Here is a 12,571-nt window from a genome sequence, read left to right as displayed (position 1 = left end):
TGTGTTCCCGTGCTCTTTCTTTTCTCAGGTGCCTTTGATGCTGTGTCTCTCTTGGAAAAACTAACCTGGTTCCATGAGCCCTGGACAGTGCCCGGTGGTCCCCAGTGGATGAGGGATGAGGCCAGCGGTCTGTGTACCTGGGGGACGTGCAGGAGCTGAGAGCACGTGCAGAGGGTGCAGCTAGGCTGGGAAGGCGACCATTTGCCTCTGGGACTGTCCAAACTCCAGGTGTGTTTCAGAAACCAGCCCTGGGAGGGATAACATCTCCAGCCTCTGCACTGTCGCCTCTTTCTTTTCTTCCCTATCGTATCATCATTGTCTACACTGAATCATGTCCCAGTGATTGGACCTCACCACCTGGGAGATGGAAACAAGCCTCGGTCCCCGCACCTTGCCCTACCTCGTCAGGATGAGGAAGTGGTACACCAGACACATACTCCAGGAGGGCAGCTCCCGTCTCTACCTTCATCTCCTCATCCCTGGATGAGAAGTCACTAGTATGCTGGGGGTAGAGAAAGTACAGGAAGGAAAGAAAAAAAAAAAAACATGGGGGAGGTTAGGGATGTAAAAAAGTTTCCCGGCATGCCTCTGACCCTATAAGGATAGAAGCCTGGTATAAATGAATCATGTCCCTGCCTCTTCATTGTAGAGAAAGTCTGCGAATTCCTGGAGTACCAGCCATGCCCACACCCACGTGTAAGGAAAAAAGAAAAGGCCAAGAAAATGGTAAAAGCCCTTCTTTGCAATTTTAGATTCACAGATGTGGAGTTTGTAGGACAGGGCCTGGTATATGGTAAGTCCTGTATGAGTGTTTATTAAAAGAAAAATAAAACCACCCTCCATGAGAAAGCAAAGCACAGAGGTTTTTGCTGTATGTCCCTTATTTTAGTCCCTCTGACTAATTAAAGTGTTTGTTGATATCCAGTCCACAGTTTCAATCAACTGAGGGAGACTTTCAAAGACTTTGCTATGCCTTTGGCAAAATACCCTTCCGCTGAGGAAAGAACATTCCCCAGACTTGCAGGGACCTGTTGGAGGGAGGCTGAGAGCTCTGCTCTGTGGTTCTCGCACCACCAGTGCCAATCTCCAGCTCAGTCTGAGGGGTGGGGGCCAAGGCTGCTCCCCACAGCCCCCTACATGTTGGCCTCACCCTTCCAGTAAACCCCAGCCAGCTTGAAATTACCATTCCAGCCCCCACGGCCTCCTCCAATGAGCCCAGACCCCTTTCCTGCTGCGTCTCCCAGCCCCAGTGGGGGAAGCTGTGTTGAAAGCTGGGCTTTGTGTCTGGGATCCCAGTAATTCAAGGGCTAGATTAGGACCAAGACATGGCCTGGGGTGGGGGGTGGGCACGGGCTTTTGTACCTCTGCTGGGACCCACGATTTGTGTGAAGCCCTTGCACAAGAGAAGTCAACTCCAAAGGCCCCCTTGTCACCATGACCCAGATAATGGCAGCAGGGGACCCCTCCAAAGCCACTCCAAAGCCAAGACATAGTGGTTCCTTTACTTGTGGACATGTGCATTTCTACCCAGGTCTCTTCTCAGATGTGAGAGTCCTAGAGAGGCAGGTGGTACTTGCATCGACAAGGCAGCCTCTGCCAGATGTGGCTACATGAAGGAAGGGTGGTGGATCCTGCTCTCCCATCCGCAAAGGGGCCCGACTCCTCTCTGCCCCTGCAGTTCTGAGAATCCAGCATCTGAGATAAAAGCTGGGACACAGAGTTCCCTCTGGCTTTGGGTGGAGGTAGGAGAATTCTTCCCTCGATTCCTCCTGAGGCTAGGGCTTTGTGAGGAGCTGCGAGGGCCGGCTCTGGGCTCCGTCCCCCATTCTGCTGGATCTGGCTCCGTAGCTAGCCATCATCCAATGAATAGGTGACTCATGCCCCAACTATTGCTCCCCACTCTCTGTGCTGAACAAGCATGGGGTAGAAGGTCCGCAAAGACAGGGACAGTGCAGCTTTCTTTCTCTCCTGGAGGGGGACGTAGCTGCTGGGGCTGAGGGCTGGGGGAGAGGAATGAAGGGAAGTCCAAGGGATGAAGAGTCATGAACTCTGTCCTCAGAGGGTGCCCAGGCTAAAGGGGACAAGAGATCTGCTCTCTGGACTGGAAGCCAGGGACAGCAGCAGGTGGACAGGACCCTGGGACTTGGCATGGGGCTGGGGAGGGCCTCCCACAAAGACCTAGGGAAGGGAGATGACCTTATTCTGTCAGTTCAAGTCGAAACTGTTTGCTGAGCCCCATCAGTGTGTGCGGCTGGGCTGAGGGTGCGGCAAGGCGAGCCAGGTGTACTCCCTAACCTGGGGGAGTCTACTGTCTGGGGAAACCTAGAGGGCATGTGCCAAACCATCTCCCGTTAAATATGTCCATTCCATCGTCTTCTATGAAAGGCACACATAGAGCGCTGGGGGATCCGTGGAGGGAGCTCTAGGCTGGGATCACAGGATTTGCCTAATCCTTGTCCCACGGTCACCTGGACCAATCCTACTCCCTGCCTGGTCTGTGAGGTGCGTCCCTGTGAACAAATGCTGCCCGTGTTCTACGTTCGCACACCTTATGAGGGAGGACAAGGCAGTTGCCCCTGTCCCCCTCTGACACGAAGACCAGCAGGGACAGCTGCTGCAGCTCCTTCAGTCCTGCACTTGCCTCTTGCTGATGAGGAAAATGATGCCTGGAGAAGCTAATTAACGTGTCCTGCCAAGCCTTGGTAACTCTCTCTGTGAGAATGCCTGGCAGAAAAGCTCGGCAAGCTCTGTGTAATCTCTCTTTTCCTGCCACGGTGAAATTCCAGGCTGGGGTGGGACTCTCCCACACCGTAGTGGTGCTGGGGCCTGGTTCCCCAGGGGAGCATCGCCACTATTTGTAGCCATCCGGGTCTGGCATTGTGGGAGGGGCTGCCCTGCCTGCTTGGGGGAGAGTTCCCACAGAGAGAGATGCTTTTCCCCGAGTGAGGAATCCAAATACCCCCAGCCACAGTGACTTGTCCCTGGCATCTGATCTGAGCTTGGCACACTCCAGCCACCCTCAGGCTGGCCAGAACGCATTCCTGTTCCACCGAGTCCTGCTCCTTCCTGAGAGGAGGAGGAATGGGGAGAAGCAAATGTTCTGGTGTCTTAGGAGGGTGGGGCTTCCCAAGGGCAGTGGAGACTAGACCCAGGATGTGTGTGTGTTGGTGTGGGTGGGCAGCGGGGGGACATACCCTGACAGTGACCTTCCATTGGAGAAAGAGGACTCGTGCTAGGAGTCCCCAGATCTGTTCTGTCAGGGGCTGAGAGTCTACCCATACGTCTCAGGGCCCCCAAGACACTCACGTCTGTTCTCTGAGAGGCAAGAAAGTGTTAAATTGACAAGCTCAGTAAAATGCATCTTTGAGTATCTCAGGAATCCTTCAGGGAGGGAGGCAACCAAACCTCACTGCCCAAGACCTGTAAGGCCAGCTCTGGCCATTGACCTGTCTGCCTGGATTTGCTCGTCCACTGCTTTCTCACCACAGCCTCTGATGAGCAATCACCTCTCGGCTGGTCTCCAGCGGCTCCGAGTCATTTTTCCACAGCCAGGGCTGCCTTGTGGCAAGCTGCAGGCCCCGACTAGGGATTCCTAAGCCACGGCTGGGTCCTCACTCCTTTACCCTTGAGGACGTACCTCCTTAGCCTCAAGGTTTCAAACCCACACTCACCCTACCCCTTCCTCCAGCCCCAGCCCTGGGGTGCCCCCCGGCCCTGCCCACAGCTCTTAATGCCCGAGGCACTGCCTGAGAGTCCTGCTTCTGTTCTGGGGATGAAGAGATGTGAGCCCGCTCAGGTCTGCAGCCAAAAAGACGGGGTGTGATCTAAGACAGACACTTATAGAACCCAACCAGACCACTTGTCCTCCGTCTGGTACCATATAGCCGATCCGGACGAGCTTTGAAGAGGGGTCTTCCTGGGAGGTGGGACATGGGGGCTTTCTAAGACAACTTTAGCAGACTGTTAGGCCAGCTCTCTGGTCGCCCAAACCTGCCCCTTCTAGTCTCTCTGGCAGGACGATCCATAGATTTAGAATTCCTTTTCCATTCTCCAGCCCCTGAAGGAGGGTTCGGGCTGAAGCTCAAGAAAGCCCAGCAATTCCCGTTGCTTGGAACAGGGTGGTTCACTGGTTTAACAGAGCAGCCAACTCTCAACATGTTCCTAATGAGAATAGAAGCTCCTGTAGGTATGTGTTTGTGGTGGCCTTCAGCCTGTACCAACAGGTACGATGACTCATTTCTTCCCTAGTGGAATCACTGAGGGCTTGCTGGGACACACCTGGGGTTCTGGGGAGCCGGCAGAGGAACTCCCCATGAAGAGAGACGTGACTGCCAGGCAGAGTCTCAGGACTTCGCAGGGAGGGCTATTGATTGCATGGGACACCTGGGTTTACTTAAACCCACAGGGTCCTGGCCAGGACAAAGAGCAAGGGAAAAGTTCAATGCCACAGAAAAGGCTGAATTAGGAGGCGTTGTGGAGGGATGGGTCTGCCCGTGCAGAGAACAAAGTGGGACAGACCTGGGGCTGGGGGTCTCCCACATACTCTGTTTCTGGAGCTTGGGGCTTGGGGAGTCTTTCTGGCCCGAACCTTGCAGGAGAGTCTGCCCAGTGGGCTCTGGGATAACTGCCTCCTCAAGGAAAGGAAATTTTGCAGTAGAAGACCGAAGTCAATTTTCCCCTCTGGCACAGAGCTGAGATATCAGGCCACACTTGGCTTTCCAAGGGCTGAAATCCCTGAAACAACCTCTCATTGGGGGAGTAAGCAAAGCAGACCACTGCCAGTGGGGGACTCGCTCTGTACCCCTAGCCTCCTGTTCATGGACAGTGTACACCATGCTGGGATGCTTGACATCCCTGGTCCTGGAAGGATCCTTCAGGACATTGGCCAAATGCCCCGTTGCTTCTTTGGGCTACTCACAGCCCTGGGCTCCCACAGTGAAGAGAGGTTTGCTGCCAAGACATCTGGGCTGCAAGGCAAGTTTATCCCTACCTGAGCAGAGCCTGCCAGGAAGAAAGTGTTTGCACCCCACACCGCTGTGCAGGTGTGCCGGTGAGCTCACAGCTGCCCTTCAGGCATGCCCAGCCCACTTAATCATTCACAGCTCAACAACTCTTTCGCCCAGCCCAGGTCTAGAGGATAAAAGGGTGGCTTGCCGCTCCTGGCTAACAGAGCCACCTTCTGCGTGCTCTCCTGCTCTGTTCTTTCTCTGCAGCACCTCCAGACCGCTAGTGCCCACTACTCTTGCTCCACTAGGAATAAGCCATCATGTCTCGCCAGTCGAGTGTGTCCTTCCGGAGCGGGGGCAACCGTAGCTTCAGCACCGCCTCTGCCATCACCCCGTCTGTCTCCCGCACCAGTTTCACCTCCGTGTCCCGGTCCGGGGGTGGGGGTGGAGGTGGCGGCTTTGGCAGGGTCAGCCTTGGGGGTGCTTACGGCACGGGCGGCTATGGCAGCCGGAGCCTCTACAACCTGGGGGGCTCCAAGAGGATCTCCATCAGCAGTAGCGGTGGTGGCTTCAGGAACCGAGGTTGTGCCACCGGTGCCGGAGGCGGCTATGGCTTTGGAGGTGGAGCTGGGGGTGGATTTGGTTTTGGCGGTGGAGCTGGTGGTGGCTTTGGGCTCAGTGGTGGAGCTGGCTTTGGTGGGGGATATGGGGGCTCTGGCTTCTCCGTCTGCCCCCCTGGAGGCATCCAAGAGGTCACCATCAACCAGAGTCTCCTGACTCCCCTCAACCTGCAAATCGACCCCAACATCCAGCGGGTCAGGACCGAGGAGCGGGAGCAGATCAAGACCCTCAACAACAGGTTCGCCTCCTTCATCGACAAGGTGAGCCATGATTTTTTGTGAAAAACCGCTATGAGTGTGGAATAAGTGCCAAAGAAAGTGGAAAGAGGGGCAATTTCCTGACTTTGTGCAAATATCTTCATAGTTTGCAGTTATGTTTTTCTCTTTGTTTCTGTGTCCTGGATTTGTGGCCTGCTTTCTTAATTAGACTGGCAGCTTGGAAGAGAAGGTCTTAATTCTTCCCCTTCAGAGATAAACACACAAGGGATCCTTGCTTACTGTTGGGCAGAGATATAGTCTGTGCTCCAGGTAACAGGGCTGATTGCACAGAAAGGTGGATGAATTCATTGGGCAGCAGCCCGAGTGCTTTTGCAGTCACCCCTACACCAGGCCACTCTCTGCCCAGCCGTGCCCAGTGCTATCTGTGCCCTGGAGAAGTGTCCTGTCTCCCCTAGAAGAGTGAGTTTAGATGCTTCACTCTGGACCTGCCCTCTGGGGCCCAGGTACAAGCACTGCCCATCATGGGAAGGTTTAGGGGGACAGAATGAGATGGGAGGAAAACTGGGAAATTGATCACTGAAACATGAAATCCAAGTTTGTCCATCTTCGAAATCCGTCCCCTCCAGGTGCGGTTCCTGGAGCAGCAGAACAAGGTCCTGGAAACCAAGTGGGCTCTGCTGCAGGAGCAGAGCACCAAGACCGTGAGGCAGAACCTGGAGCCTTTGTTTGAGCAGTACACCAACAATCTCAGGAGACAGCTGGATGGTATCCTGGGGGAGAGAGGCCGCCTGGACTCAGAGCTGAGAAACATGCAGGACTTGGTGGAAGACTTCAAGAACAAGTGAGTTGGGGTGGAGTGGAGACAAGGGCGGGTCTTGGCACCAGATGTACTTTATAACCAGACTACTGCTTATGCCTTTCCCAAGGGGTGAAAACATATACCTTCCATGGACACCTAAAGTACTGGAAAAAATCCAGGTCGGTGTTTAGAAAGTTCTAGCTGCAAGCTCAGTCTCTCTGCAAGGCACTTAGCCTCCAGCCAGAGTAACAAACTCAGCACCCTTGGTACCACCTAGTGGAAAAAGCAGTCATGTAATCCTTACTTTATGGGGCTTTTCTCCCCAATACACTCCAAGTACACAGCATTGGCTTTTTGATGGATTCCCCCCAAAGCAGGAACTGATGACGTAACCTAGTTTGGTGGCTCAAAGTATTTCTTTAGTCCTTATGAACCAGCAGCTGGGTTGCTAATATTTTGGTTTTTTTCAAAGGCTATGAAAGCTGAAAAAAAAAAGCATTAGAGAAATTGACTAGATGTGGAGTTGTAGAGAAACAGCATAGCTTTTCTACAGGAATGTTCTTGAAGCAACTGAATTATAGCAATAAAAGAATAGTTATCTGCTAGGCAATTATAGAGAAAACAGTACCCTAATGGGTAAGGACCTTGCCCAAAGACTCATGCTCCCACTGTCCCTCTCTCTCTGCCTATATGATGTGAGAAGCCCCTTTTGGCGGGAAAGCAGGCTCACAGTTGACTTTATGCAGTACAGACCCCAGCCCTCATCCTCTGATAAGCACTTCTCATCCTTTTTATCACCAGGTATGAAGATGAAATCAACAAGCGTACCACCGCTGAGAATGAGTTTGTGATGCTGAAGAAGGTATGTGGGTAGCAGAGAAACTGTTGCCTGTGGTTATGCTCACTTAAGGTATTGTTCATTTAAGTCAGGGCGGAAATGGGGTGCAGTGCCAACTATCCCTGTTTCTCTAGGATGTGGATGCCGCCTACATGAACAAGGTGGAACTAGAGGCCAAGGTCGAGGCACTGATGGACGAGATCAACTTCTTGAAGATGTTCTTTGAGGCAGTAAGAAATGCCCCCTATTTGGGACCCAGAGAGATGGTCACAGGGATTAGGGTCTCCAGGGTTAAGTGACTTTCAGTGGTTTGTAAGCTATGGGCACATTTTTGTCTTTCCTACTCCTTTAGTACTATTCACATTACTTAGTAAAGCCAATTCTTTTTTTTTAAGTCAAATTTAAAGCAAAAGAACTCTTCAGTAATCATTTTGCAGAGTGAGATTTAGAATGAGTTATTAGAGCCCCAGGTATACCTTTCCCAGCCACCTGCCCTTTCTGGAGTATCATTCCGTCTTTGTTTACTCCCAGCATGACAGACCACACAACTAGATTCTTTTTTTTTCTTTCTTTCTTTTTTAACATCTTTATTGGAGTATAATTGCTTTACATTGTTGAGTTAGTTGCTGCTGTATAACAAAGTAAATCAGCTATACGTATACATATATCCCCATATCCCATCCCTCTTGTGGTCTCCCTCCCACCCTCCCTATCCCTCCCCTCTAGGTGGACACAAAGCACCGAGCTGATCTCCCTGTGCTATGCGGCTGCTTCCCACTAGCTATCTGTTTTACATTTGGTAGTGTATATATGTCCATGCCACTCTCTCACTTCGTCCCAGCTTCCCCTTCCCCCTCCCCGTGTCCTCAAGTCCATTCTCTACGTCTGCGTCTTTATTCCTGTCCTGCCCCTATGTTCTTCAGAACCATTTTTTTTAGATTCCGTACATATGTGTTAGCATACCATATTTGTTTTTCTCTTTCTGACTTACTCCACTCTGTATGACAGTCTCTAAGTCCATCCACCTCACTACAAGTAACTCAATTTTGTTTAAAATAAGTTATGACCTAAGAAGATTCAAGTCTGAGAGGTTACACGGTAGGGGTTTCTTGATGTCCAGAGTTGTTAAATTAAACAAAAATAGATTTAGTAGTGATTTGGATTATTTCTTAACTGACCTAAGTTTTTTACGTAGGTGGTTATTCTTATTTTTCTCAAGTCGACATAGTACAATGAGTAGAAGATTAGAATGGACCTGTTATTAAATAACATGGACTCACATGACTAACTTGAAATCTCCCTGCAGGAGCTGTCCCAGATACAGACGCACATCTCAGACACGTCTGTGGTCCTGTCCATGGACAACAACCGCTGCCTGGACCTGGACAGCATCATCGCCGAGGTCAAGGCCCAGTACGAGGAGATCGCCAACCGCAGCCGCACAGAAGCCGAGTCCTGGTACCAGACCAAGGTGGGTGCTGTGGCGAATGTGCAAGTGTGTCCTAAGCGAGGGACGGACACGTGTCTAGGATTCCAGGCCATGACCAAATGCTAAGGATGTGGCTCCTGAGATTGGCTGAGGCCTACTGGGAGGAGTTATGGGAACAGTCATGCATGCATTTGCCACAAAAATTCAAGAACATTAAAGAGAATCTCACTGAGTTTCACACCAGTGTCTCTAGAAAAGCAAAGGCAAAAGCAAGTTATTGAAGACCAGCCCCGGGCACCCAGTAACTACACCACTTGCCACCTCTTGGTAGCTCCCACCTGTGAACCTGGGAAAGTGTTTCCATCCTCATATAAATGGACTCTTTCCTCTTTTCTGGTGGCATCAGTACGAGGAGCTGCAGCTGACTGCGGGCCGGCATGGCGACGATCTCCGCAACACCAAGCAAGAGATCTCCGAGATGAACAGGATGATCCAGAGGATGAGATCCGATATTGACAACGTCAAGAAGCAGGTAGGGAAAGAAGGCAGAGAAGGAGCCTGAGCTTTGAAAGGGAGACCTATTTTGTCTTAGTTTATGTTTTCTAAGTATACACACACATACACACACAGAACTGGAGCAAGGACCAGCATTTCAATATTCCACCATCCACCATGAGACCGGGACAAATGTGCTGGTTTCTCTCTGGTCTCTCAGAAAGAGACACTTGAGGCCCAGCTCAAACTCTAAAGTGTCCCTACTCTTCCTTCCTTCCTCTCTAGTGTTCCAACCTGCAGAACGCCGTCGCCGATGCAGAGCAGCGTGGGGAGCTGGCCCTCAAGGACGCCAGGAACAAGCTGTCCGGGCTGGAGGACGCCCTGCAGAAGGCCAAGCAGGACATGGCACGGCTACTGAAGGACTACCAGGAGCTCATGAACACCAAGCTGGCCCTGGACGTGGAGATCGCCACCTACAGGAAGCTGCTGGAGGGCGAGGAGTGCAGGTGCGTGACACGGCTGACATCACGAGCACACGATGGCCTCACATTTGATAAAATGGAGCTGCTTCTTCACTGCAGGGTGTCAAACACACACACAGGTGGCCACTCTCTTGTGCATGATGCTTATCCATCATTAATCAATGATCCAATCCAATCCAATCTGACACCTGGGCATACAGCTGACCTACACAATGTGACCTCAACTCACTTTCTGACTCTATTCCCACCACCAGTATTCTTGAATGCTGCCTCTCCTTCAAACAACCAAGCAACCCAGCAAATGTCTTCCCCATTCTTCAAGTGCTTCTTCCTTCAGGAAGCCTTTCATGATTACTCCATCTGAGTTAAATTCACCTGCCTTTGGATTCTCAAACTACTTGGGTTTTCTTCAATCTTCTGACACTGCCCACCACCTACGTCCTGTCTGAAGTATTTCTGTCCGGGCCAAGTCTTCTCACAGAATGTAAGCTCCTACAAGGCAAAAACTGCTTCCTACATATTCACAGTTCCCACAGCCTCTTCCTCACGTTTTCCATATAATGGGTAGAGGACAGTGTGAATTATAAGCTTCCTTTGATAACCTGTTTCTAGATCAAGACCTCTTCCTTGGGAAGTCCCTCCAGAGAACTGTCTCTTTCTCTAATTTAAGCAGTTTTTCTGGCATGCGGTCTCCTTGCTCAGAAAACAAGTTCTAAACATGACTATGGGAGTTATCCATGCAGACTAATGCTGTCTTTGGGGGGAGTTTTTAACTCTTATTTCAATTTTTCCCCTTTTAGACTGAGTGAAGGAATTGGACCAGTCAACATCTGTAAGTAACTTTGAACAGTCATTAACAATGATGACAATATGGGGTACTTGACGCCAACTCAGAATCCTGCTATTTCTAGATGCCAGACACTCCCATCCCCAAAATGGTTATTTAATACACTTAGTGAGAAGCAGGTGGTGGAGGAGAAAGAACACAGTTTGAGACAGGAAGCAACGGGGCTCATTTCTTATCTCCTAAAGAGCAGGCCCTGTATCTCACCTGTCTTGGACCCTGTTCCCCTGCCTTGCCCTGACCCCCATCCCCTGATGACTTAGCACTGTCCCTTGCCTACTGTGTTCACCAGCTTTCTGTTAGGGATCTTCACTAAATGACTTAGCTCATCTGCTACTCTGTAAAAGGGGCCAAGTACAGTGCCGACACCAGCAGGATCAAATAAGTTAGATGCCTAGGCTCTAATCCGGCCGACTGGTCTCACCAGGTTCTCCCTCCTTTCTCCACAGCTTTTGTCACGAACACCGTCTCCTCTGCCTACGGCGGTGGCGGCAGCTTTGGCAGCGGCCTTGGCGGTGGTCTTGGCGGCGGCCTTGGCGGAGGCAGCAGCGGCTTCTACTCCAGCAGCAGCGGGGGCGCCGGCCTAGGCAGTGGGCTCGGTGTGGGGGGCTCCAGCTTCAGTGCGGGCAGTGGCCGAAGCCTGGGCTTTGGCAGTGGCGGGGGCAGCAGCTCCAATGTCAAGTTTGTCTCCACCACCTCCTCCTCCCGGAAGAGCTTCAAGAGCTAAGAGCCTGCAGCAGGTCACTATCTCCCAAGTGCAGAAGCCAGCCATGGCAACAGCCTCTTCTAGGTGGTGGTCCCAGCCAAGTTTTCTCTTTTTCTGGAGTCTAGTCGACCAAGTCTATCGCAGACCCACATTCTTTGGTTCATGAAAAGCCCAACCTCCAGTCTCTAGCCTTCTGTGTCCTGATTCTATGCTCTGCTTGCAGTTAGCCTTTGGATCTCTACAGCCTGGTCCTGGGTGACAGAAGAATCCAATGTTTTCCAGTATCAAAACCATCAAAACAGAGTCCCTACCCCAATTCCATCTGGCCTATCTCCAGAGTGTGTTCAATAAAATGCTTTTATAATATAAGCTGTTGGGAAGAATTGTTTTTTCAAGATCTACAGCCAACCTAGAGAACCCCTGCGGGTCCATCTGTCCAGGTGTGATTTGTTCCTTTGATGATTCACAGGGAGACAGAATGGCCTTGGAGGGAAAGTAGTCCTCGTGGGTGGTCTAGAGACTCCAGGAGGCATGAGAGGTGGATGCTAAATCCTCTAGAATGAAGGAGTCTCTAGAGGGCGTGAAGGGTAGGGTTCTTTGTTTCCCAGTTTGGACAGATTATAGAGCTGTTTGTTGGAGGGGGGCCCCAGTGAAGGGGGGCCAACTTGCAAGTAACGACATAATGTGCTTAAGTCAAATTTGTAAATAGGAATATGTTGCCTCAAAACCCCACAAAGGCCTAAAAGATATTGGGCCTGTTCTAATAATGTGGGTGCTGAGAGTGTCAATAGCTTATAGTTTCTTAACAGAGTCAGGGATGAAGTAGCCCTCGGATTAGCAAATAATTTCAAGAATTTAATGGAGGTGACCGGAACTTGCACTATGTGTTGGACAATGGCCCATCCTCTTTTTCTGAACTTCTTTGTGAGTCTTTGTTGGTCCTGAATGGGTATGTTTAATGAATCTTTTTGAAGAGGGACTTATCAATGCAATGTCATACCTATGCTCCTGGGGAAAGTCAGATGCATTTAAGATCTTTCCTGCAAAGACTGTGTGTGATGGCAGGGCTGTTGAGGTACCTCACCAGCGTCTGGGTAGAGGTGGATTGTGCCCCTTCCGAGGTGAAAGCAAACTGTGATGGAGAGGCTGTTGCAATGGCTACTGAATAGAACATTATTAGCCAAATCCACAAG

The 12,571-nt window shown here is 51.0% G+C and overlaps 1 protein-coding gene across 1 annotated transcript; it reads left to right on the top strand.

Annotated features, from left to right (window-relative positions):
* The first annotated feature begins 5,145 nt into the window (after positions 1 to 5,145).
* LOC137201946 (keratin, type II cytoskeletal 5) lies at positions 5,146 to 11,747 on the top strand. The gene is made up of 9 exons (XM_067696652.1): positions 5,146 to 5,827; positions 6,412 to 6,626; positions 7,386 to 7,446; positions 7,557 to 7,652; positions 8,729 to 8,893; positions 9,258 to 9,383; positions 9,632 to 9,852; positions 10,629 to 10,660; positions 11,122 to 11,747. Exons 1-9 carry the CDS (start codon positions 5,267 to 5,269, stop codon positions 11,397 to 11,399), a joined length of 1,755 nt encoding a protein of 584 aa, XP_067552753.1. The 5' UTR covers positions 5,146 to 5,266; the 3' UTR covers positions 11,400 to 11,747.
* The last annotated feature ends 824 nt before the right edge of the window (positions 11,748 to 12,571 follow it).

This window comes from Pseudorca crassidens, chromosome 11 (assembly GCF_039906515.1).
Source record: "Pseudorca crassidens isolate mPseCra1 chromosome 11, mPseCra1.hap1, whole genome shotgun sequence".
NCBI lineage: Eukaryota > Metazoa > Chordata > Mammalia > Artiodactyla > Delphinidae > Pseudorca > Pseudorca crassidens.
This window is presented reverse-complemented; position numbering and strand designations above follow the sequence as displayed.

Excerpts from the sequence above, each read along its gene's own strand:
- LOC137201946 (XM_067696652.1), top strand. The coding sequence starts at position 5,267 with ATGTCTCGCCAGTCGAGTGTGTCCTTCCGGAGCGGGGGCAACCGTAGC. Across the intron at positions 6,627-7,385 it reads GTGGAAGACTTCAAGAACAA|GTATGAAGATGAAATCAACA; the intron begins GTGAGTTGGGGT and ends TTTTATCACCAG. Across the intron at positions 8,894-9,257 it reads AGTCCTGGTACCAGACCAAG|TACGAGGAGCTGCAGCTGAC; the intron begins GTGGGTGCTGTG and ends TGGTGGCATCAG.